The 25271-nt window shown below is 49.3% G+C and overlaps 2 protein-coding genes across 3 annotated transcripts; one reads left to right on the top strand and one right to left on the bottom strand.

Annotated features, from left to right (window-relative positions):
• Window positions 1–1480: 1480 nt before the first annotated feature.
• On the bottom strand, window positions 1481–18180 carry Pld2 (phospholipase D2). Of its 2 annotated transcripts, none has more exons than XM_036195972.1 (25): window positions 17802–18180; window positions 17476–17585; window positions 17287–17381; window positions 16997–17139; window positions 16494–16599; window positions 16343–16408; window positions 15972–16030; window positions 15754–15846; window positions 15518–15670; window positions 14433–14582; window positions 7764–7847; window positions 7502–7580; window positions 6461–6571; window positions 6150–6320; window positions 5506–5632; window positions 4770–4888; window positions 4571–4684; window positions 4369–4473; window positions 4089–4177; window positions 3884–3997; window positions 3657–3706; window positions 3316–3450; window positions 2977–3130; window positions 2434–2548; window positions 1481–2243 (listed from the first exon to the last, which is right to left on the bottom strand). In XM_036195972.1, the coding sequence occupies exons 2-25, from the start codon at window positions 17582–17584 to the stop codon at window positions 2019–2021; spliced, it is 2766 nt and encodes a 921-aa protein (XP_036051865.1). In that variant the 5' UTR covers window position 17585; window positions 17802–18180; the 3' UTR covers window positions 1481–2018. The 2 variants fall into 2 exon arrangements, with proteins under 2 accessions (XP_036051865.1, XP_036051864.1); XM_036195971.1 differs by having other exon boundaries at window positions 17251–17381; window positions 17802–18179.
• LOC118588687 (WAS/WASL-interacting protein family member 1-like) lies at window positions 17594–18710 on the top strand. Its single transcript, XM_036195249.1, has 3 exons — window positions 17594–17699; window positions 17842–18485; window positions 18591–18710. The coding sequence occupies exons 1-3, from the start codon at window positions 17594–17596 to the stop codon at window positions 18678–18680; spliced, it is 840 nt and encodes a 279-aa protein (XP_036051142.1). The 3' UTR covers window positions 18681–18710.
• The last annotated feature ends 6561 nt before the right edge of the window (window positions 18711–25271 follow it).

Below are 25271 nucleotides of genomic sequence, written 5' to 3'. Positions count from 1 at the left end.
AATAAATTTGCTGATGCTGGATTCCTGGAATGTTTGATGTTAATAAACGAATGAGCAAACCAACATCTCGCGGATGGGATAAACGACCACCTTCACCTCAGGAGGCCATGTAATCCCTGGAGTGGGGAAAGGGGAGGGCAAGACTGGTGGGAGCTGGTTCTTGGTTGAGGTAGGGTGGCTACCTGCCTCCCCCACACTGTTAGCCTTCTAGCAAGAACCTGGACTACAACTGGACCATGGACCCCTGCAACCCCTGCCCTCAGGAGGTTGAGGCAAGAGGCTCAAGGATCATGAATTAGAGGCCAGCCTGAGTTGTACAGCAAGACTCTGTCGTAGCTGGGCATGAAGCAGAGGCAGGATTGTCTTCCTAGCCAGACCCTGTCTTCAAACACTGTGAGACTAAGAACTAAGAACCAGAAGTCAGTCTATCCCCTGGCCCAGCTTTGGGCAACTGCTGCCTCCACCTTACAGTTAAGTAATGGTCCCCCAGGGAAAGAGATATTTAAGTGCTAACAATGAGACTAATTAATGCACTGGATGCCAATTAGTACCAGGAACTGCTGTGTGTAGGAGGGGGATTTCTTGGATATTAAGTGTTTTGTTGTGTGTGTGCATCTGTTCAGAGGTACATCGGGGTGTGTGTGTGTGTGTGTGTGTGTGTGTGTGTGTGTGTGTGTACGTACATGTACAAGTGAAGGCTGGAGGTCAAGGCTAAGGGTCTTGGGGGGGGGGCGTTTTGAGACAGAGATCTGTGTATCCCTCACTGTCCTGGAATTCACTCTGCAGGCCAGGCTGGCCTCAAACTCAGATCTGTCTGCCTCTGCCTCCCAAAGTTATGTGCCCCCCCCCAGCTTGGAACTCTCTACTTAAAAAAAAAAATTAATGAACATATTGTGTGTGTGCACACAGGAATGAATGCCTGTGTGTGGAGGTCTGAGGACAACTTTCGGGAATCTGTTCCCTCCTGCCATGTGGATCTTGGGGGTTGAACTCAAGTCATCAGGCTTGACAGAAAGCACCTACTTCTGCTGAAACCACTTGGCTGGCCCTAGAGGTCACTTCTTGAGAGAACCAGAGGGCTACACTCAGAGAGTTTGGGACAGCAACCTAATGAATGCCCTCCCATCGAAGCATTACCCACCCCCCACATACCTCCCACAAAGCCTTCTGAAATCCTCCACTCCTCTGAGTTTCTTCCTGCTGTCTGAGGCTATCTGTTCTCAACATCTTCTAATTGCAAAACACCTCCGACATGTACAAAGTTAGGAATGTATGTACGCATGCGCACCTGCACGTGCGTTTGGCCCTGTTCTTCCTTCAGGAATTTGGTGAATGAACTTGGAAGCTGCTGCCAAGATGCGCAGCGGTGCACACAGAAGGAAGAAACAAGAATTGAGGCAGAGAGAAGGTGAGGACACGTGTCCTGTGCAGGCAGGGAGAGCCGATGACAACATTCATCTCTGCCAAAAAGAGGCATGGGCCTTTTCTACACTTTTATTTATGAAATGTTTGAAGAACTGGTACAAAGTTAGTGTTTGTCGGCAGGCTGGTGGAGGCAGTTACGGTGTTTTCCCCGTTGGAGGGGACTGTAGTCAAAAGTGGCTCCATACTCCCTCCATCTTGGCAGCAATGGGCTAGGAGAGGCCCTGGGGCACATGGGGGGTTCAAGGGCAGCAGGAAGAGTGAGATGAGGAAGACCCAGGACAGGAGCCCCTTTTCCTGGAGTGAGAGGTTTGACCTCAGGCCTCCTAGTAAGAGTTAGGCTTTGATGCAGTGGTTTGAACTAGGTGGTGGGAGGACAGACCTCTCTAGAACTCTCTCCTGCCTCCCCCAGGCCTGGCTTGAGAGTGCTCCCTTGTGTAACTTCTCAAGTAAAGGTCCTCTGTGATTCTCTAGTACTCCTCAGAGATGTCCTCTCTAGGGATCAAAGGGCATTGCCCTCAGAACTCAGGCATTGAGGCAAGGATCAGGCACAGTGGGGCCTGGCAGCTATGGCTGCTGCCAGGCAGAAGCCTCAGCTATGTCCACACTTCTAAAGGTATCATGCCCTCCTTGCTCCCCAGTGGGGGCAACAAGGACTCATCCTCCAGAAACTTGAGGGGGAAGTGAACTAGGTGGCCCTGGATGTGAGCGAGTTCAGACTGGGCCAAAGAAGGGCTGACCGTGGCCAAGGGCTCCACGGCCACGTACTCCCGGAGAGTCCGCAGGGAACGTGTAGCATTGGACGGCAGGCAGCGGAAGATCTAGGGTGGAGGGAGGACACGGGAGCTGATTAAGATCAGGGAGGTCAGGAGTCTGGGCTGCCGAGGCTGGACCCCTGGACTAGACCCGTGGGCTACGGAAGCCTGATCAAACATGTTCCCCAGACCCTCATCTCTCTCTGAACAGGATAACCCATCAATTCCTCAGGCCAGACCTGCCCCCAGCTTCTACCTGCTCATAGAGGTTGGCATTGTTCTCAGCTGTTTCTTGCCACAGCTGGAAGAAGTCATCACAGACGGGGTCTCGGAGATCCAGGTCTGGCCGGGTATTCGCCCCAAGAATCACACTATGGAAGAATGGTACCAATCGGCCAAGTTAAGTTCCTTAGAAAACTTGAACTCCTGGTACTTCAAAACAGATGCAATAAACAATAAAAAAGAAGGGTTAGTGAGCCTGGAGGGATCTTTGATTTATCTTTCTTTACTTTGATTTAAAAAAACAAAAAAACAAAAAACAGTTTCTTTAGCTGGGCATGGTAATGGTAATGTGTGCCTATAATCCCAGCACTTGGAAGGCAGAGGCAGGAGATCAAGAGTTCAAGATCAGCCCATGCTACATAGCAACTTCCTGTGTGTGTGTGTGTTCCTAATTGGCTGATACCTTAACTGAATTAGTCTGTTCAATCTAGGACCAGCTCTAGGAAACCCTCACAGCTAGCTCAAAAGGCAGCCCCTCCCATCGCCCCCACATCCATCTGCACTCCCCGACTCCTACCTGAAACAGTGCTTCCGCAAACTCAAGGCAAACCTGCCTGCCTGGTACTCCACCCCGTCCATGAGGGATGGTTCCATTTCTGTATCCTCAATCAGTATGGCTAGCTCACTGTCCCGTTTCCCCAGCAAGCTCCTGTCATTGATGTTCGCAGAACCTGGGATGAGATCAAGGGCACACTGTGTCTACCTGGGCCCAGGAGGGCCTCCTCAACACCTCATCACCTTTACCAGCGTACTAGCCTGAAGCCCCCCAAACCCCACCGTGAGCTTCAGCTGCAGACTGTATCACCCCTGACCTCCCCAGCCCCGCTCCTGACAGGGAATCAGGGGCAGCACTGACCGATGATGACCGTCCTGTCATCTGCAATGAGCATCTTGCTGTGGATATAGATGAGCTCAGAAATCGGGTGCCCGCCCAGCTCTCCATGTGTGCGAAGCCCACAGATGGACAGGTAATCGCGCCACGCTGTCCCCACTGTACACGAGAGAGATGGGGGAGGAGCCGCGAAGTGAGTGCTGTGAGGGACTCCATCCCACACCTCTCACTCCCAGCCCTGCAAAGCCGCCCTGGCACTCTGGAGAGCATGCCAGAATGACAGTGTCCTTCCCCAGTTCCCAGGACTCCAGCTATCCAAGCTGCCTCCCTGCCAGGGATCTGGGGCTTGAACCCCCAGCACTCACTGGCTGCTTTGAGACGATGTAAGATTGAATATTCCCCACGACACAGGGTCCTGAGAGAAAAGAAAGGGTGGGGGAGGCAGAGGCTGAAGGGGGAGGTAGGGAAGAGATGAGAGAGGCAGACCTCACAAGCTCCCGCGGGGGGGGGGGGGGGGGTAATGGGAGAGGGTGGTAAGGATACTAGTGTGAAGGGGCCATGAAGCGGGAACCTGGTCATGGGGACAGGTCACCTGTAAGTGAAGTGCAGAATGGCCTGGATGGAGTTCCCACCCCCTGTGGAGATGTCGCCCTCAAAGCCAGGGAGCAGAGGCAAAAGCACATAGACCCGGAAACACTGCCCCTGTCTGGGGAGACAACAGTCAGAGGTGCAATGGTCCCCAAAAAGAACTCGGCCCCTCCATCCAGGCCTACACAGCGCCCCCACCTCCACCTTACTTGTGGGCCTTCAGGATTCTGTCCACAATCTCATCGCCCACCTTGTTGAGAACTGTTCGCCCATCTGAGCAGCTAATGAAGAACTGGTTCTGGGGCAGGGGTCAAAGAGAGACATCGGCATCCTGGCCCTGACCTCCGGCCCCAGTCCAAGGTCCTGAGGTGCTGCGTTTGCTGCACACCCAGCCAGGCCACCCTGCAGAGACTGACCCTGCTGGCAACCCCAGTCCCTCCCCTGGGACATCCCTCCCATCCTCTCCCTCCATTTCTGCCTCAGGCAGACCTCAATGTACAGAAAGTGCTGGCTCTCTCTGATGGTGTGGAGGTAGGCATTGAGGATGGAGTTCTCCAAAGTCCCTGCTGACCATCGGTCCACAGACCTCAAGACCTACAGCATGGTGTATATAATGTGGTTTTTAAGCCCAGGAAGGGGGGAAGAGGCTGGCTGGTGTTGGGGGGGGGGGCTGGCTGGTCAGGATTATCACCTGCACAGTGGTGCACTGCCCGCCTGGGATTGTGAAAGGGAGATGGTTTGCAGTGCTGGTGGACTTGGGCAGCAGGTAGGGGTACATGGGTATCTTGTACTTGGCCTTGGTGGTCTGCCATGAAGGAAGAGCAGAGTCAGCAGAAGGTGGTAAGCCCAACCAGGCTTTTCCCTCCCTCGCTCCCTCCAGGAGTCAGAACCTTCGTAAAGTTCCAGCGCTGGATGAAGTGCCGGGCAAGGTCCCGGGCGGCTGCGCCGTGTACAACCACTCCAACATCCCTCCATGGCATCCTGGGTGTGGTCTCCCTGTCAATAAAATCTGGAAGTCCCAGGAGAGTGAAGGGAGAAGTTAGGGCTGGTGTGTTGGGGATACGTGGGACAGGAGCGTGCTGGTTTGACAACTTGACTCAAGCTGGAGTCATCAGAGAGGAGGGGACCTCCACTGAGAAAACGCCTCCTCCGGAAGATTGGGCAAGGCTGTAGGGCATTTTCCTAATTAGTGATTGATGGGGGAAGGCCCGGCCCATTGTGTGTCGGACCACCCCCCTACCCCCCACCCCCCACCCCCCACCCCGGGGTGGTGGTCCTGCGTTCTATAAGAAAGCAGGCTGAGCAAGCCACAGGGAGCAAGCCAGTAGGCAGCACCCCTTCATGGTCTCTGCCATGCTTGAGTTCCTGTCCTGACTTCCTTTGATGATGAACAGTGATGTGGAAGTGTAAGCCAAATAAACCCTCTCCTCCCCAACTTGCTTTTTGCCATGGTGTTTGGTCACAGCAACAGAACAGTAACCTTGACTGAGACAAGGAGGGAAAGGAAGATGATAGGAACCTTCCAGAGGGAAAGCCACACTGATGGTGACTCATTTCACCTCACACTCAGTCCCAGCTTCTGCCCCAGCTGCCAGCTCCTGGAGGCCTTGAGGAAGGGAGCCTCACCTTCAAAAGGCCGGTCCAGCTGCACCCAGTCCTTGGTGATGAGATTGCTGTAGTCCTTTCCCAGCCAGAAGAATTGGTTGTGGGACAGGTCTGGGGTAGCTGCAGGGTCTGCACCTGGTGTGGGAATCTGCGGGAGGAATACACCACATCCAGGGAAGGTGAGGTCATGGGGTCAGGCCAAAGAGAAGAGAAGTGTGCTGCACCAGAGTCTGATTGCCCAGTGTCTTCCTTCAGCTGCCATTAGTCAGTAAAAATGGAGGAAAAGGGAGGTGTGTGTGTGTGTGTGTGTGTGTGTGTGTGTGTGTGTGTGTGCGTCCCAGGCTGGCCTCAAACTTGAAATCTGCCTGAGTGTCCTTGATGCTGGAATTCCAGATGTGGACCACATGACACTATTTTGAAGGCTATTTCTTGACAGACATAGTAGCACATCTATACTCTCAGCAATCTGGAAGCTGAGATAGGGGATGACAAGTTTCACATGGCTTGAGCTCCTACAGTCAGACCCTGACTCATAAACAGAAACAAACGTAGCTTCCTGGGGTCTCTGAACTGCTGAGGGCCTCTGCGGGTCCGCAGTACTGGGAAAGGTGTCGACATAGAGTGCTGAGGTTTGGGTGAGCTCAGGATGGCCTTGGGGCAATTACCTGTGAAGCTGCGGGTTCCGAGGGGTCCCCAAGGTCGGTCAGTCGGTACTGCACATCATCCCAGCGGCCATAGGCAAGGTCCAGCCCCCCCAAGAAAGCCACTGCTTGGTCTACCACCAAGAGCTTCTCATGATGGGCCCAGAGAGTCACAAGGTCTGGGTGGCGCATCACCTAGAGTAGGTGACATGGGGGAGGTTTAGGTGAGAGGACAGGGTGGGAAAAGATGGAGGATGAGACTTTTGAGAGAGAGGGGGCGTTGAGAGGATGGGAAGTGGCTGGAGTGTAGGAAGGGACTCAGGCCCAAACATCACCTTTATGTTGGGGTGCAGCAGCATCAGAGTCCTCTTGCTATAGCCACTGTTGATGCCTAAGGCCAGTTCCACTTCCTTAAAGAGCAGGATGGATACACGAACACCTTCTTCCTGGTAGTAAGCGGGAAAAGTAAGTCCCAGTGCCTCTCCCTGAGTGGCCCTGTCCAGCGCCCATGCTCGGGATTCCTGTATGTCCCCTCCACCCTTCCTGGGTGCTCTCCCACTTGCACCCACCCGTCATGGTGCTTACAGCAAACAGCTCACCCACTCATCTATCTACCCACCCTTCATAATCTAGCCAGCCACCTTCCCAACTGTTTGCTCATCGTCTTAACTACTGTCTGTCATTCTTTCCAGTCACCTCCACCTTCCCAAGTCCTATCCTTCCATCCATCTTCCTGTTCTTTTTTCCCCTTTTCCAGACACAGACTTTAGTCCAAGCGGGTATATACTCAGTATACAGCCAAGGCTAACCTTCAACTCCTAATCCTCCTGTGTCCATCTCCCAAGTGCTGGAATTGCAAGTGGGTAATTTCTACCATCTACCCGTTCACCCTCCATCATCCATGAATCCTTGTCAACATTCACATCAACATTCACAAATGCCAGGTGTGGTTGGCGCACGCCCTTGACCCCGCACTGAGGAGGCAGAGGCAGGTGGATCTCTGAGTTTGCCCGTCTGGTCTACAAAGTGAGTTCCAGGCCAGTCAAGGCTGTATAGTGAGACCCTGTCTTAAAAACAAAGCACTCACAAATGCTTGATACACAACAGGTGCCATGCTTTTCTAGTGGAACTCGTGATGTTCCTCAGCGAAGAGACACAGACATCTACACCCCCAGATAGTACCAAAAGGGTCTGAGTAGTGGAAACCTAGTCTATACTGGTACCCTGAAGAGGGAACCTGGAGGTGATCCTTGACAAACACTGAGCGGGAGGAGTACAATCCCTGGTCCTGAAGCCTCAGATTCCCAGCTTTCTCCCCAGAAGACTCCTGCTGAGATCCTGCCAATAACTCCCACCCACAACCAACCCTTCCTCACCGCCTTCCTCTTGAGCATAATGTCTAGTCTCCAGTCCTCTGAATGGGCTGGACGCTTCAGGTAAATCTGGGGACTCAACCTAGAAGTCAGGGCGGTGGGTAAAGAGCAAGCTGAGCAGAAGACAGCCCCCCCACCCATGGGCTACTCTGCCCCTCCCCCCTAAAGACAGCCCCTCCTCCCTCTGCCCCCCCCATGCACTACTCTGCCCCTCACTCCCTCCCCCCACAACATTTCCTTCTCCAGTGCCCCTGACCTCACTCACCACCAGTCTGTGATGTAAATCTCCTCTCGAGCATGCAGGATGGCATCTGCCACAGCAGCAAAGTAACCTGCCCCATTCACAAACCTGGGGGGGAGGCCAAGCCAAGGAGGTCAGGGGGGTTAGAAGCCAGAAAGTTCTGGAGAGTAAAGACCGGAGGATAGTCATGGGTCAGAGGTGACGGCAGGGTCAGAGGTCAGGAATGATCAGAGAGGTTAGAGCGCATCAAATACGTCAGGTGGGATTAATCAGTGTGATGTGCTAGTGTGAGCTAAATAAAAATGACCAAACACAATAAATTAAAGAAGCTGGCCAGAGATCACAAAGATGAATACACCATACACAAAGCAGCTCCAGCAAAACAATAAGAAGCAGCAAATGAAGAGAAAAACATGGACGCCAGCTGAAGAGTGAGCAAAGATTGACAGTTCACAGCAGATGTTAAGATGGTCAGTCACAGGGGAAATGCCCAGTTCACTAATTAACAAGAAATTAGGGCAGGGTGTGGCGCACGGGCCTGTAATCCAGGCAGGCTCAGGCCAGAGGATTACTGAAAGTTTGAAACAAGCTTGGGCTACATTCTAAGACTCTGCCTCAAAAATACCAGAAAAGTTGGGCCCAGTAGCAGATGACTTTAATTCTAGCACTTGGGAGGTAGAGGCAGGTGGATCTGAGTTCAAGGCCAGCCTGGTCTACTCAGCGCTTTCCAGGTCAGCCCAGGGTACATAGTAAGACCTTGTCTCAAACAAAACAAAAAAAAAAAGAGAAGGTGGTGGAGAAAATACATACATACATATACATATATATATACATACATACATATATATATATATATATATATATATATATATCACATACACAATGTATAATACCAAGAAATTAAAATTAGGGAGCTGGAGAGATGGCTTAGTGGTTAGGAACACTGACTGCTCTTCCAAAGGACCCAGGTTCAATTCCCAGCACCCATATGGCACCTTACAACTGTCTATAACTCCAGTTCCAGGGGACTAGGGGACTCTCACACAGACATACACACAGACAAAACACCAATACACATAAAATAAATAATTATTTTTTTAAAGGAAAGAATAAATTAAAATTAAATAAATAGCCCTGGCTGTCCTTGAATTTACTATGTAGATCAGACTGGCTTCCAACTGAGGATCCAACTGCCTCTGCCTCCCAAGTGCTGGGACTAAAGGCGTGTGCTGCCACGCCTGGCTTAAAATTAAATAACTTTGAAAAGCAACCAGTGCCTTCTGCCAGGCTTGGTGCTTTATGTCTATCATCTCAGCGTGCAGCAGGGTGAGGCAGGAAGACTGCTGTGAAGTCCAGGCCAGCCCGGACTACATGGGACCTGTCTCAACAAAACCAAACCAAACCAGGAAAGAAAGCATCTGTAACACAGCATCAGCGTATGGAGAAGTGGGGATTCTCACAGACCACGGGAACTGGTTATTGACTTTTCCCTGATATTTTGGGGCAGGGTCTCACTGTAGTCCAGGCTGGCCTTGAAGTTTTGACCCTACCGTCCATGCCTCTGATGATCTCATTACAGGCTTAGACCACCATGCCCAGTTGATTATATTGACTTTTTAGAAGATGAGTCCACAGTATCAATCACAATGTTAAAAACACATACTTTTTGTTGTTGTTGCTTGTTTGTTTTTCTGAACTGCTTAGGGATTGAATTCAGTACTTTGTACATGCCAGTACTCTACTGTTGAGCTACATCCAGCCAACATAAACCTCAATTTTTTCCCAATACATATTCTTTAATACCATTAAATACATAGAATATTTTTTTATTGTTGTTTGTTTTGTTTTTTGACAGGATCTCACTCTGCAGCCTGCTAGTCTGAAACCATCTATGTAGACCAGGCTGGATTTGAACTCATGGAGACACACCTGCCTCTGCCTCCCTAGTGCTGGGATTAAAGGTGTAGGACATCATACCTAGCTTGTATCTTTAAAAAAAAGTTTACTACATTGATTTATTTGGGGGAAGGTACATGTTTCACAGCACAACTGTGAAGGCCAGGACAATTGCAGGGGGTCAGTTGTCGTACACTGTGTGGATCTCAGGGACTAAACTCAGGTCATCAAGCTTGGTAAAGTGCCTTTACCTGCTGAGCCATTTCAACAGCCAGTAACTGTATTTCTAGGAATACATATTCTAAATATTTAGGCAAAGATCATATTTATGCATCAGAAGCGGGTTTGGGGATTTAGCTCAGTGGTAGAGCGCTTGCCTAGCAAGCACAAGGCCCTGGGTTCGATCCTCAGCTCAAAAAAAAAAAATCAGAAGTGAACTTCTGCCCTCTGGGGTTCTCCCATTGTGCTGTAAGCCTGTATTTAAGACCTCCTCTCTCCTTCAATAAATGGCATTCAGCATTAAAAAAAAAAAAAAAAAGATCATGTTTATGGGGATGTTATCTTAAAGACAGAAAAAACCCTAAATATCCAATTTTTTTTGGGGGGGGGTGTTTCAAGACAGGGTTTCTCTGTGTAGTTTTGGAGCCTGTCCTAGAACTCGAAGAGACCTGCCTGCCTCTGCCTCCCTGAGTGCTGAGATTAAAGGCGTGCACCCCCACCACCTGGCAAAATGTCTTTTTTTTTTTTTTTTAAGATTTTATTTAATGTGCATTGGTGTTTTGTCTGCAAGCACATCTGTGTGAGGGTGTTGGGTCCCCTGGAACTGGAGTTATGAACAGTTGTGAACTGCCATGTGGGTGCTGAGAACTGAACCCAGGCTCTTAACTACTGAGCCATCTCTCTAGCCCCAAAATGTCCAATCTTTAAATGGAAGAAAAATAAGCACAAAATAGAGTTGACAATCCCATGTCTGTTAAAGTAAAAGGTAACAACATGTGTACATGAGTACAGGGAACATGCAGGTGATGATGGAGGACACAGAACTGTTGCCAAGGGTTACCTCTGGAAAGAGAGATGCAATTGATCGGAAGGCTATACAACAGTGGGGGCGGGGTAAATAGTGGTGATCACAATCGTTTTGTGTGTCTGTTTTTATTTTAAGATTAGCTCTTGTCCTGGCAGGCTTCGTACTCTGCATCATCCAAGCTGTCCTCCAACTTGTATTAATCTTCCTGTCTGTCTCTCAAGTGCTGAGATTACAGGTGGCCACCCTCACATCCAGTGAGAATTTTTTACTTACATGTCACTGCACTACTCAACTCTTTCCCTAAGTGCTGGGGACCAAGTTCAGAGTCTCCCTGGTGATAAGCAAATGTTCTTCCACCGAGCTCCGTCCTTTCATTTGACTTCTCAGTCTAGGAGGGTGGTAAAGAACAGTCTTGACTCCCAGCTGCTTACATGCAAATCCCAGTTCCACTGTTCCCAAGCTGTATGAACCCTAGGTAAGTTACCCAGCATGTCCTGGCCTCCATTTTCTCATGGATAAAACCAAGTTAACAACTGAACTTGCCTGGTAAGAGTTCAGAGGATCCAATAGATTAATATGTGAAACATGCTTCATTCCTGGCACACAGTAAACTCTAAATAAATAGTGGCTATTACTAATGTCTTAAAAATAAATCAGGGTCAGAGAAATGTCTCAGTGGCTAAGAGCACTGGCTGTTCTTCCAAAGGACCTAGGTTCAGTTCCCAGGACCCACAAGGCAATTTGCAACAGTTTTTTTTTTTCAAGACAGAGTTTCTCTGTATAGCTTTGACCATTCTGGAACTTGCTCTGTAGACCAGGCTGACCTTGAACTCATAGAGATCTTCCTGCCTCTGCCTGGAATTACAGGCATGCACCATCACCCAGTTTGCAACACTGTTTAACTCCAGTTCCAGGGGAATACAATGCCCTATTCTGGCCTCCATGGACACCAGGTGCATGTCGTCCAAAGACATACATGCAAAACACATAAAATAAAAACAAATAAGTCTCAGCCATATGTGGTAGCATGCACCTGTAATCCCAGTATTCTCAACAGGCTGAAGTAGGATTTGCAAATTCCAGGCCATTTTGTACCACATAGTCAGGCCTGGTCTTAAATAAATAGACCCGATCTAATGGTGCACACCTAAAGCCTGTACATAAAATAAATACACAGACAGATAGGGTGGCACATGCCTTCAATCCCGCACTTGGGAGGTGGAGGGGGGGGGTCGTCAGGTTGTCAAGGACCTCATTGACCACACAGTAATCCTGTACTACATGAGATCCTGTCTCAGAAAACCAAGAATGAATGAATAAATAACAAATAGGCAGGGCTCCTCCCGGTACAGGCCTATTACTGCTGCTACTCAGGGAAACTGAGGCAAGAAGGAGCAAATGTTGAAGGCCAGGTTGAACTACATAAAACACTATCTTTAAAGGAAATAAACAAACAAAACAGTTTAAAAAGAGATGGGAGGGAAAGGGTAGAGAAATGACTCATTCAGTAAAAATGCTTCCTTCATAAGTTTGAGGACCTGAGTTCAGACCCCCCCCAGGACCCACATGGAAAGCCAGTGTGGCCAGGCGTAGTAGCACACACCTTTAACCCTACCACTCTTTTTTTTTTTTTTTTTTTTTTTTAAGATTCATTTGTTTATTATGTACACAATGTTCTGCCTGCAGGTGAGAAGACAGCACCAGATCTCATTACAGATGGTTGTGAGAATTACAGGTGGTTGCTGGGAATTGAACTCAGGACCTCTGGAAGAGCAGCCAGTACTCTTAACCTCTGAGCCATCTCTCCAGCCTCAATCCTACCACTCTTGAACCAGAACCAAGAGAATCTCTGTGAGTTCCAGGCCAGCCTGGTCTACATGGTGAGTTCCAAGCTAGCAAGAGTTACGAAAACAAACAAACAAAATGAGGCCAGCACATGTCTGTTATCCCAGGCAGATCCCTAGAGCCTACTTGCTAGCCACTACAGTTAAATTAGTAAGTTCTAGGTTCAGCGAGACCCTATCTCCAAACAAACAAGCAAAAAAATGAAGTGGATTGGAGCTGGAGAGATATCTCAGCAGTTAAGAGTACCCACTGCTCTTGCAGAGGACCCAGGTTTGGTTCCCAGCACCCACCTACATGGTAGCTCACAACCACCAGTAACTCCAGTTCCAAGGGATCTAATACCTCTCTTCCTGGCACCACTGGGCACCAAGCACACACATGGTGTGTGTGCACACATACACACAGGTAAAACACTCACACGCATAAAAATAAGCAAATAGATAAACAAGTCAGTGAAAACTAAGGTGAGGGGTAACTGAGGAAAATCTCAGTTGTCCTCAGGTTTTCATGTGCACACGTACACTTGTTCGTACGCACTCACATACACTAACATGTACACACACACCATACACACACACACCAACAAACAAGAAAAGAAAAAGGCAATGGGGTGCTGGGCTCAATGGCTTCAGGGGCTTGCTGTGCAAGCATGATGACCTGAGTTCAGATCCTCAGCACCAAAATAAGAAAGCCAGGCAGTGAGTGTCTATAAATCCAGGGCTGGGGCAGGGCTAGAGACTGGCAGATCTTAGGGGCTTGCTGCCCAGCCAGTCTAGCCAAATCAGCTCCAGGTTCAATGAGAGACACTGTCTCAAAGTTAAGATGGAGGTGCTGCAGACATGGTGCAATGTTAAGAGCACTTGTTCTTGCAGAAGACCCAAGTTCAATTCCCAGCACCCATATGGTAGCTCACAGCCATCCATAACTCCAGGTCCGGGGTCCCATGCCTTTGTCTAGCCTCTAGGGCACACTGCATGTATGTGGTGCCCAAGAAACACCCACACACAAAATAATAAAATCAAATTTAAGAAAAAATGGAGAATGATAGAGGAAGACACCGAAGGTCAATCTCTTATTTACACATACACACACCTGGACAAATGCACACCCAAGTGCATAAACATGTAGCTTTAGCTTAGTGGTAGAATGCTTGCCTAGCATATGTGGCATCCCAGGTTTAATTCCCAATACTGCAAAAGTAAGGCAATTAAAAAAAAAAAAAAAAGCCTTATACCACCTCTAAGAAGAATTCCCTCTCATGCCCACTTTCGCCTATGAAGAAGTTCAACCTCCTGGCTGAGCATGCTATGGACTCACAGGCTCTGACTGCACCCCCCCCTTCAGCTGTGATCAGTCCCCCTCTTCTCCAACACATCCAGCTTCCGAGCCTTCTGCCTGGACCGCTCTGCTGCACTGCATCTTACTAAAGGAACCTGAGGGCTATGCCTTCTGGAAGCCTGTCCTGACAGCCTTCCTGGGGCAGGTGCTCCCCTCTGTACACCCTTCCCTACATCTACCACCCGTGTGGTGAGTTCACATTGTTTTATCATTAGATCACCTCCTTCTCTAAACTGGAGAAGCCTGTGTCTTATTGCCAGTACCGGACAGAGCACATAGCAAGTGCTTAAGATTTAAATGCTTATTAAGTATTTAAGGGCTAGAACAAATCAAAGATTTGGGAGGGGAGCTCCCTGGGGTTAACATGCTCCTAAGAATCAGGGAGGTAAGGGGACAGAGGCCACGGCCAAGTTAGAAGATCAAGGGGAAGCAGACAGATCAGTGTGGTTAAGGAGGTTCAGGGGTCATAGAGATAAGAGATACAAAAGTAGGGTCATGAGGTCAGAGGAGATAAAAGGGGGGATCATGAACTCAGAGAATACCAGAGAAAGCCACACAGAAGCCCAGAAAGGACATCAGGGTCTCACCACCGGGCCATGGTGCCGGGCCGGGGTGGGGCAAAGCTGTCATGCTGATGGAGCTGAAGAAAATCTCTGCCTGGACCCTGTGCCAGCTCCATGATCTCCTGGCCCCACCACCGTGCCTGCCGGTAGCTGCTGCATTTGAGAATCAGGAACCTGGACAGAAACAGAAGGTGTACCACTAACCCCTCTCCTTCAGCCTACAGTCCTGCCCAGGGACTCCCCCTTTTGGCTATTACCTTCTCTTAATTCCCCCATTAGCCCCTAAGCTGCAGTCCACAGACATAGTGTGGAGATCTGTGTTATTCATAGCTGGGTTCCCAGTTCGGCACTCATTCAACAACAACATTGATGAATGAACAAATGGAGTTTAGTTTCCTTCTCTCTCTCCCTCGCTTCCTCCCTCCCTCCCTCCCTCCCTCTCTTCCTTCTTCTTTTTTTTTTTTTTTAAAGTTTTTCAAGTCAAATTTCTCTGTGAAATAGTCCTGGCTATCTTGGTATCACAGTGATCCGCCTGCCTCTGCCTCCCGAGTGCTGGGATTAAGGGCCTGTGCCACCACCGCTTGGCAAATTCTCTCCCTTTTTAAGGCAGAGTTTCACTATAGAGCTCAGGCTCTACAGGGCCAGTCCTCTTGGCTCAGCTTCCCAAGGGCTGGGATTACAGGTGTGCACTACCATGCCGGGCTCCTTTTTTTAAAGTAAATTTTTAGTGTGTGTGTGTGTGTGTGTGTGTGTGTGTGTGTGTGTGTGTGCAGGTGTGAGTGAAGATGCCCACAGAATCCAAAAGAGAGCATCAGCCTCCCTGGAGCTGAAGTTACCAGTGGGCATACGCCATCCTACATGGGGCCTCCGCAAGAACACTATTCTCTCTTCCCTCTCCAGCCTCTACTCAATCCCCATGGATTCCAAGCCCCTGCACTATGGGCCCTTACTCTGGGACTGTCCTAAATATATGGACAGACTAGTTTCCTGATTCAAAGCTCTGGCTGGACCAGGGCATGGAGGACTGAAGAGCCTTCCTCTCCCCCATGGTGTCTCCAGCTCAACTCCCCTCATGGCCGTAGAAGGCACTCACACCAAGGAGGCCTTACCTGTGGGAGGTGTCGATCCTCACCCCATACCGCGCCTCTGTGCTCCTTTTCCCCACCTGCACCTCAAAGCCAGGGTCGAAGAGCTGAACAAAGGAGATGGTGCCGGTCTCCAGGCGCATGTACAGCAGGAAGGAGTCCTTCACCACCAGCCACCTGGAGGGGAAGGGCTGTGTAGACCCTCCAGGTCCTCCAGACCTCCCTCTTCACCTGCCCACCTGCTCAGCTCCAGCCCTCACCTCTTAGACCACTGATAACAAACTTGGTCTCGGCCACAGCAGGTAAAGCCAGGAACTCGATGCCCGCCTGAGCGCTTCCGGATCACCCCTTCCCTAAGGGGACAATCAGGAGAGCTGGGGACTCGACACCTGTACACCTGTACTACATTTAGTTTTTTCAAGCAGGAAGATGGGGAGTGATGCCTGCAGGAGGCTGGGCCAAGGGTTCCCACACTCACAGTCCTTTGGAGCCGAGGTCTGGGATAAAGGAAAGTTGACTGACTTCTAGAAATTCCGTCTGTAGTGGGAGAAATAAGCTCAGGGGGAGACTTGGCTCTCAGCCCCTCAGCCCTACTAACTCTGCCCCTTTGGATATCTGAAGATCCTCATCTGCTTTAAAAAACCCAGGCATCCTAGGACATGATGGCACACGCTTTTACTCCCAGCACTCGGGAGGCAGAGGCAGGCTGATCTCTGTCAGTTCAAGGCCAGCCTGGGCTACAGAGTGAGATCCAGGACAGCCAGTGTTACACAGTAAGACCTTGTGTCCTGTGGGGGAGACACACACACCCAGCACCCAGGCATCTAGACCCTAGACCCTGGACCTTACCATGGCATGGTAATTTCGATAGAAAGACATGGTCAGGAGGCGATTTAGGTAATTTTCCAGGTATTTCTGAATGGGGTGGGAAAGAAACAGATGTAGCCAGGGCTTTGTGCGTACTCCGCATTTTGCTATAGGACCTGGTGTTAGGTCATACCTGCTTGCTGGCTGTGTGTCTGGTGGAGCCCTCAGAACCTCCTCGGGGTAGGGAGGGAATGTCCTCATTGGCTGCCTCTCTGGCTGGAGAAGAGGCCACAGCAAAGCTACAGAGGAGATGAGAGACGGCTCAGGGAAGGGCTGGCAGGCTAGGTGCCTGAAACCCTGGAGACAGGGCCTTGGAGTGGGAGAAAGGCCGGCAGAAGAAAGGGTCTCTATCCTGGGAATGATGACAAGTGGGGTGGGGTGTTGCCAAGGACATTTTGGGCATCCAGCCTGGCTGAAATGTTGGCACAGTACGATGGACAAAGAGAACCAGGCAGGGAAAGTTTCCTGGGAACCAGGGTCCAGGGAGGGGGCCCAGCACAGAGCAGGGGGAGGGAAAAATGCCTTGGGGGAGAAAAAGTTTCAGTAAGCTGAGTTTAGACTGGCAGACAAGAGTGAAGGATGCCATGGGGTGAGGATATTCCTGCCTCACACAGGAAGCAGTCTAGTCCCACTCACCGGGCCAGAGGGAGCAGACTCATTAAAACTTTGTGTCTCTGGAGGTCCCGATGCAGCTCCTGGAAGTGTCGGAATTTCTTCTTGGTGGTCCAGGTAAAGTCTCCATGAGTCAGGCGGACAGAATATAGAGTACAGGTTCCCACCTGGGGTATGGAAATCTCAAAGTCATGTCTTCCGGGTCTTCTGGCCCAACCCAGCCCTCCACTTTGGCCAGACTTCCCCTCTCCCACCCTCCCTAGTACCAGCCCGGCCACCTTGGATCCACTGGTGTATCTCTCAGTGCCCACCACCTGAGCTGTAACTGGAACTCCAGGAGCAAACACCAAAGGGTGCACTTTCAGAGGCTGAAGGTTGTAGATGGCCAGAAAGGGGTGCATTCGATCAGCTGGGAGGGAGGAAAAAAAAAAGCCCAAGGGTGTAGATCTTAAGAGGCCCCAGATCCCTATCCTCCCCTTCTGGGGGCCAATCTCCTTATGTACCTGGGTCCTCTCCTTCCCTCAGAGTGTCAACCTCATCTGGCTCCATGTGTAACTGGCTGGAGTCCAGGTAGTCCCCATAGGGAAAGAGGTTCTCCTGGGTTGTAGTCATCCTAGGAATATGAGGAAGCCTCAGAAAGGGACTCGCCCGTACAGAAACATCCCTTACCCTATCCCTAACGCCCCCGTCCTCACCCATCTCATTCAGCTGACTCCCAACTTCTATAGTTGCAAACCGACGCCCCTCTAACCCCCAGTCCCTCCCGCAGTCTTTCAACCAGAGCCCAACAGTCCCGCCTCTCATTCCGTATCCAAGGTCCAAGAAGCACCTAGCCAAGCTGGGATGGCCTCGAACTGGGGCGAGGTAAGTCCAAGGGAGGAATCCAGGTGACAGCGGGGCTCAAAGTCAGGCCAGATGGGCTGGAAGATGGGGTACCGGCGGGAATGAGGAAGTTACGGCGCGCTCCCCGCCCAGGAGAGAAATCCCGAAATCTGGTAGTCCCGAAGTCAGAAGGCCGGAGCAGCTCCAGCCAGACCCCGTCCGGGATCTCAGCCGCGCCACATCCCCGGCCCCTCACCCTGGCTGCGGGTGCCCGCACCCGCGCGGGTTTGCAAGCACGGGGAGCAGAAATCAGCGAGGAGCCCACACCCCAGAAGGCCGGGGCGGGGCCGGGGCTCAGGGCCTGCCCTCGGGGGCGGGACGGGCCCCCGGCCTCTCCTCCGCCGGGTGTCGCGTCAGCCGCGTTCCGCCTCCACCGCCCTCCGCCAGCCCTGCGCTAGGGACGCCCCGGCCCGGCCCGCCCACTCCCCAGGGCCGTCCTCTCCCTCTGGATAGACGCCCTCGGGGCACAAGGCTTTCAAGATCCAGCACCCCTAGTGTGCGATCTAGGGTGCGCACATTCCTCTACTGCGCGCGCGCGGTCCTTGGGTCGTCTGGTCTCCAGCGCTGCCTGGAATCAGGGCGGAACCGGCGACAGTGGCGAGGACCTGCCGGTGTGCCCTTGCTGAACCCGGTACAGACCGCATTTGTGGATGGGAGGTAATAAGAGAGTAAAACACCAGAAGGATGGTGACTCCAGGATCGTTGCTGTATGAGAAATCGTATTCTTCATTCACAGAACATTTGCCGCTCAGTAGGGATTAGCCAGACGCTGAGGTACAGTGACAGACCAACCTCAGAACCTGCTTACCTGTCAGCGCCAGTCTAGAAAAGACTTTTTTTTTTTTTTTTTTTCAGATCCCAAAGGTCCATTGTCCTTCCTTCTTTTCTTTTAAATTTCCATTGATAAACATTTGAGTTGTTTTCGTTTTTGTCCACTGGAAATGAAGCTTCCACGGGCATTTATGTACCCATCATTTTTGTGGAGTTTATGTTTTAATTTCTCTTTTGTAAATAACTAAAGTGGAAGTACTGGGTCATATAAGTGGATGTAAGGAGACTGTCACGACCTGGGCTTGGCAGCTTGTCATCCAGCAGCAAAGAGAATGTTGCAAGAGGATTGTAAAGCTTGGGGGTGGAGGCCAGCTGAGGCTGAGCAGCAAAGATCTGCCAAAAGACAAAACGAGAGGCTGCAGAGGGGGCTCTGTGCTTCAGGGCGCTGGCTGAGGACCAAGGTTCGATTCCCAGCGCCCGCAAGGCTGCTCAAAAATAGAGGTAACTCCAGTTCTAGAGGGTCTAGTGCCCTCTTCTTGCCATCATGGACACTGCACATACGCAAAACATGCACAAACACAAAATAAAAATAAAGAAAAATTAAAATAAAAAACCCTTACCAAAATGGCTCTTCTATTTATTTTTTTTGTTGGTTTGTTTTTCAGGACAGGGTTTCTCTTGTGTATCCCTGGCTGTCCGGGACCAGGCTGGCCTTAAACTCAGAGTTGCCTGCCTCTGCCTCCCAAGTGCCAGGATTAAAGATGTGTATCACCACAGCCAGGTCTACTTTACATTTCTAAAAACCAGTGTATGGTACTTCTATTATAGCTACTCCATAGTATGGTGCACACTGACGCCGTAGGTCCATCAAGTGGTGTGAAAGGTGAGGCACTGCAATTTTTATTTATTTATTTATTTATTTATTTATTTACTTATTTATTTATTTGAGACAGGGTTTCTCTCTATGTAGTTTTGGTGCCTGTCTTGGATCTTGATCTGTAGACCAGGCTAGCCTCAAACTCAGAGATCCACCTGGCTCTGCCTCCTGAGTGCTGGGATTAAAGGCGTGCACCATGCTGCACCATGCCACCCAGCTGGCATTGCAATCTTACTAGTACATCTCTGGTCTGGCGTGGTGGCACATGTCTTTAATCTCAACACTAGGAGGCAGAAGCAGGCAGATCTTTGTGAGTTCGAGGCCAGACTGGTTCCAGGACAGCCAAGGGCTGTTAACACAGAGAAATCCTGTTTCAAAAAAAATTGTACATCTCTGAATATAATGATCTTAACTGTATTTCATATGCTTAAGTATCTGTTCATTTTTTTCTAATATAAAAAACTATACATACCAAAAAAAAAAAGTGTGGGGGGGTTTGGGGATTTAGCTCAGTGGTAGAATGCATGCCTAGCAAGTGCAAGGCCCTGGGTTCGATCCTCAGCTCAAAAACAAAACAAACAAACAAAAAACCATATATACATACATATTAGACAGGATCTCTATATCAGTGGTTCTCAACCTTTGGGTCGAAACCCCTTTAGGGGGTCTTTGCAAGAGTTGCCTAAGACTGTGAGAAAACACAGATACTTACATTACAATTCATAACAGTAGCAAATTAGTTATGAAGTAACAATGAAAATAATGTTATGGTTGGGGGTCACCACACATGAGAAACTGTATTAAAGGGTTGCAGCATTTGGAAGGTTGAGAAACACTGTTCTGTATAGTCCCAGATGGCCTGGAAATCACTATATAGACAAGGCTGGCCTCAAACTCACAAGAGATCTGCTGCCTTTGCCTCCAGAATGCTGGTATTAAAGGTATACATTCTCTCTCTCTCTCTCTCTCTCTCTCTCTCTCTCTCTCTCTCTCTGTTTTCTCTCTATCCCATGTATATTTTTTAAATTTATTTTTATTTTATGTTTATTGATGTTTTGCCTGTGTGTATGTCTGTGTGAGGGTGTCAGATCCCCTGGAACTAGAGTTACAGACATTTGTGAGCTGCCATGTGGTTGCTGGGACTTGAACCTGGGTCCTCTGGAAGAACAGTCAGTGCTTTTAACCACTGACCCATCTCTCCAGCCCCATGTATGTATATTTTTTTAAATTAAAAAACATATCTCCACGGAAAAATATATACTCAAATGCTCGAAGCAGCGTTCTTCCTAAGAGGCAGGAAGTGACTAGGGGACAACTGTACCAGCGGTGGAGGTGAAGCCATACACCACACTATTCAGAGAAGCCATGCAGTGACGCATGTACTCTCAACACAGAGGAACTTTGAAAACATTGAGCTGAGTAAAACAAGATGAACAAAAAGCCACATATTGTAAGACTCCACAGTACATTAGTTACTTTCTCCTTGATGGGATCAAATATCAGGCAGAAAGCAATTTGCTGGAGGGCTTTGATTATTTGTCTGTTTTGTAATGATGAGTACACACACACACACACACACACACACACACACACACACACACACACACACACACACACACACTCACATGTGCATGCAGGAACCCAAGGAGGTCAGAAGAGAGCGTCAGAGGCCCTGGAGTGGGAGTTATAAGGAACTGTGAACTGTTAGGTGGATGCCAGCAGCCGAACCCAGGACTTCTGTAAGAGCAGTGAGTGCTTCTAACTACTGAGTCATCGCTTCAGCCCTGCTTAGGTGTTTTATCTAGTCAAGTTGACATTCAAGCCTGGCAGCCGTGGCAATGGTGGTGATGCACACCTTCAATCCCAGAGGCAGAGGCAGGCGGATCTGTGAGTTCAAGGCTTACAGAGCTGGTTCTAGACAGCTAGGGCTACATAAAGAAACCTTGTTTCAAGGGGGCAAAAGTTGACAATCAAATTATCCATCACTGCTCTAAGCCCTGTTCTGACCAAATCACAATGAGGGGTATTTGGGGGTGGGCGGGTAGGGAGGAGAGTGGAAAGGAATGGACCAGCTGTTCCTGTCTTTTGTATTATATGTTTCTTCAACATATAGCCAATAAGTATCTTGTCAATATAGTTAGTCGATAGGTTGACCTAAAAAAATTAGCTAACCATCACAGTATGGAATGTTCAGAATAAAAAAAAAAGTTCACAGAAACAGGAAGTAGATTAGTGGCTGTCAGGGGTAGGGAGAAGGAGGAATGGGGAATGATTTCTAATGAGTACAAGGGTTTCTTGAGGGTAATGGAAAAAATCTAAAATTAGTTGTGATGGTTATGTAACTCTGTGAATATAGCAAAAACCACCATGGAATTGTGTCTTAAAAGGGTGAATGTTATGTATGTTCTGAAGTGCATTGCAATAAACTATAAACCACATAAATTGTTACTATCGATAAACCATTATGCAGAAAGAAACCAGACACAAAAGAGTAATGCAGTATGATTACATTTATACAAAATTCTGACACAGGCAAAAACAACTGAGAGGAATGGAAATGAGGTCAGGAGCTGCCTGGGGCAGGCAGGACAAGAGCTTGCCTAAAAGGGGTTTTTATCAGGGAACTTTTAGAGTGGTAGAAAGCTTGTCCCAGGGCTGGGAGACGAGTCGGTAGATAAAGTGCTTGGCATACAAGCGTGAGGACCCAAGTTCAGAGCCCCAGGATCCACGCAAAAGCCAAGCCTGGGGACTGGAGAGATGTCTCGTGATTGGACACTTACCAAGCCCTCACATACACAAACAGGGCATGGTGGCTGGCAACCCCAGCACTTCAGGGGATAGAGACAGGTGGGTCTCCAGAGCTCCAAGTTCAGTATAGAGACCCTTCTCTCAAAGACTAAGGTGGGGGGGGGCAGTGAGATGGCCCAAAAGGTAAAGACCACCAAGTCTGACCACCTGAGAGGAACTCCTGGGCCCTGCTACCAAGTCAGACTCTAGCAAGTTGATTTCTGACATCCACACATGCTATGCTGTGGCGCGCGCGCACACACACACACACACACACACACACACACAAACATGCACACAAAATAATTTAAAGTTTAATCTAAAAATAAGATGGAGCCGGGCGGTGGTGGCACATGCCTTTAATCCCAGTACTTGGGAGGCAGAGCCAGGAGGATCTCTGTGAGTTCGAGGCCAGCCTGGGCTACAGAATGAGTTCCAAGAAAGGCGCAAAGCTACACAGGGAAACCCTGTCTCAATAAATAAATAAATAAATAAATAAATAAAGATGGAGAATGATAGAGGAAGTTACCTAATGTTAACCTCTGGCATCTGCATATACATATATGTACACACATGCTCATACCCCCAACACACACACACACACACACACACACACACACACACACACACACACGAGAATTGTCTGATTGCAAAACTCAATGGAGCTATATGGTGTGATATAGGTGTTCAGGATATACATACTTAGTGTATGTATAAAGATATGATAAAGACCAAAAACAACTTGGGCTGCCATGGTGACACACATCTTTTATTCCAGGACTCAGAAGGCAGAGACAGGAGGAACTCCATGTGTTTGAGGCCAGCCTGGTCTACATCATGAATTCCAGGATAGCCAGGGCTACATAGATAGACCTTGTCTCAAATGAAACAAAAAGGAACTTTTATTTGGCTCGGGTATCCCAGGTCATGGTCCACTGATGGAAACCAAGGTAGGAACTGAAGCCAAAGTCAAGAAGAAATACTGGCTTGCTCCTCTGCTCTGCTTGGTTTATTTCCTTTTATATCCCAGGACCACTTGCCCAGAACCTCCCACATCAATCACCAATCAAGAAAATCCCTTCCCCCAGGCTTGCCCACAGGCCAATCTGATGGGGGGCATTTTCTCAGTTGAGGTCCCCTCTTCCCAAGTGATTCCAGCTTGTGCTGACAAACAACTAATGAACACGCTTGTTTCAATAAGGTACTTTTTCGGGGGGTAGGAGGGGATCTCACTGTATAGTCCAGGCTGAACTTGAAGTAGCTACCCTCCTGCTTCAGTCTCCTGAGTATTGCTGAAATTTCGGGGATGCACCACCACTGCCAGCTCAAAACAAAACCAGAAGGCAAAACCCAAGTGTGGTAGCCCTCACCTATAATAGCAGCACTTGGGAGACAGAGGCAGAATAGCAGGAGTTCGAGGCTAGCCTTGACTACATAGAGGGTTTGAGGCCAGCTACATGTAATCCTATTGTAGAATATTTTATTTATGTTGCATTTGTTTAACTCTGTGATGCTTTGCCTGTCTAAAACACCTGATGGGCTAATAAAGAGCTGAATGGCCAACAGCAAGGCAGGAGAAAGGACAGGCAGGGCTGGAAGGCAGAGAGGATATATTGAAGGAGAAATCTGGGAGAAGGAGATCCAGGAGCCAGAGAAGGAGGAGGACATCAGTGGCCAGCCACCCAGCTACACAGCACATGGAGCAAGAGAAAGATTTACAGAAGTAAGAGAACGGGAAGAGCCCAGAGACAAAAGGTACATGGGATAAGTTAAGGAAAGCTGGCAAGAAAGAAGCCAAGCCAAGGCTAGGCATTCATAAGTGAGAATAAGCCTCTGTGTATGGTTTATTTGGGAGCTGGGTGGCGGGCCCCCCAAAAAAGAGAAAAAGAACAACACAATCCTCCCTCAAAAAACAACATACTACTCCCCCAAACCAAAAAAATTGCTGGGTTTTTGCTCAGGGATAGAGAGCTTTCCAAGCACATGAGAGGCTCTGGGTTTCATTCCCAGCACTGCAAAACTCAGACAAAAAGTAAGCAACACAGCCCACTGACTTCTCAGTACAGTGCGGCCAGCAGGGCTTCCGACCATCTCCTGCTGGAGGCACCCTCAGGGAATGATGACGTGGACTGTGAGCAGCTCTACACAGGGTACTTGGTCATAGTACTGAGCACCTGAAGTTCCCAGCCTGGGTCCTGCCCCACACCCTGACCCCTAGCCAAGGACATCAGGGTCTAAGTGACACACTTGAGAAGTGCAGAGTTAACAAGTCGGATCTGGAGTAAGGCCGGCTTAGGGTGGGTTGAAGAGGCATCTATCCGGTTCTGGGTAACCATCTCTTAGTGACCCCCCTTTCCTCCTCTGTAAAATCAGGATAGTAACAGCACCTCAGAAGCTCACTAGTGACAGAGCACTCACCTACTGTTGAGATAGCCTTGAGCAACACTATGGGACCCAGGCTGTAAAACAATCACAACAAATAACAAACAGGGACAAGCCACCAGACCAGCTGGGCCTGGTGGTGTATGCCTATGATCCCAGCACTGAGAGACCGAGGCAGGAGAATCACCAAGAGTTCCAGGCTAGTCGGAGTCACGTTGTGAGACTGTCTCAAAACAAAAAAGAAAGCGTTATCAGACTTAGAACACATTTCTTTCTCCGGAAAAAGTTTCTTGTGCTAAAACCTTAGTATTCTTTAACTTCGTATGCCTTGGCCACTTCGAACTTGCATCCTAAAATAAACTTTAAAAAGGAAAGGAAATGGTGATGGGGAGGGATAGCTTAGTGGTAGAGCCCTCACCCAACACACAGGAGCCCTGGGCTCTGTTACCAATATCCAACATTCAAAACAAAACAGATTCCCATCCCAGCAGTGTCTAGCATGACTCCAAGTTGAGGGGTATTGCTCTACTGAATTTTCACTGCCATAGCACCCCTCCGTCTGCCTCTGTCATGAAATCTCTCCCAACCTCCTCCTTTTGC

Source organism: Onychomys torridus, chromosome 8, assembly GCF_903995425.1.
Source record: "Onychomys torridus chromosome 8, mOncTor1.1, whole genome shotgun sequence".
Taxonomy (NCBI): Eukaryota; Metazoa; Chordata; class Mammalia; order Rodentia; family Cricetidae; genus Onychomys; species Onychomys torridus.
Note: the sequence above shows the minus strand (reverse complement) of the source record. Positions and strands in the feature narration are given on the sequence as shown.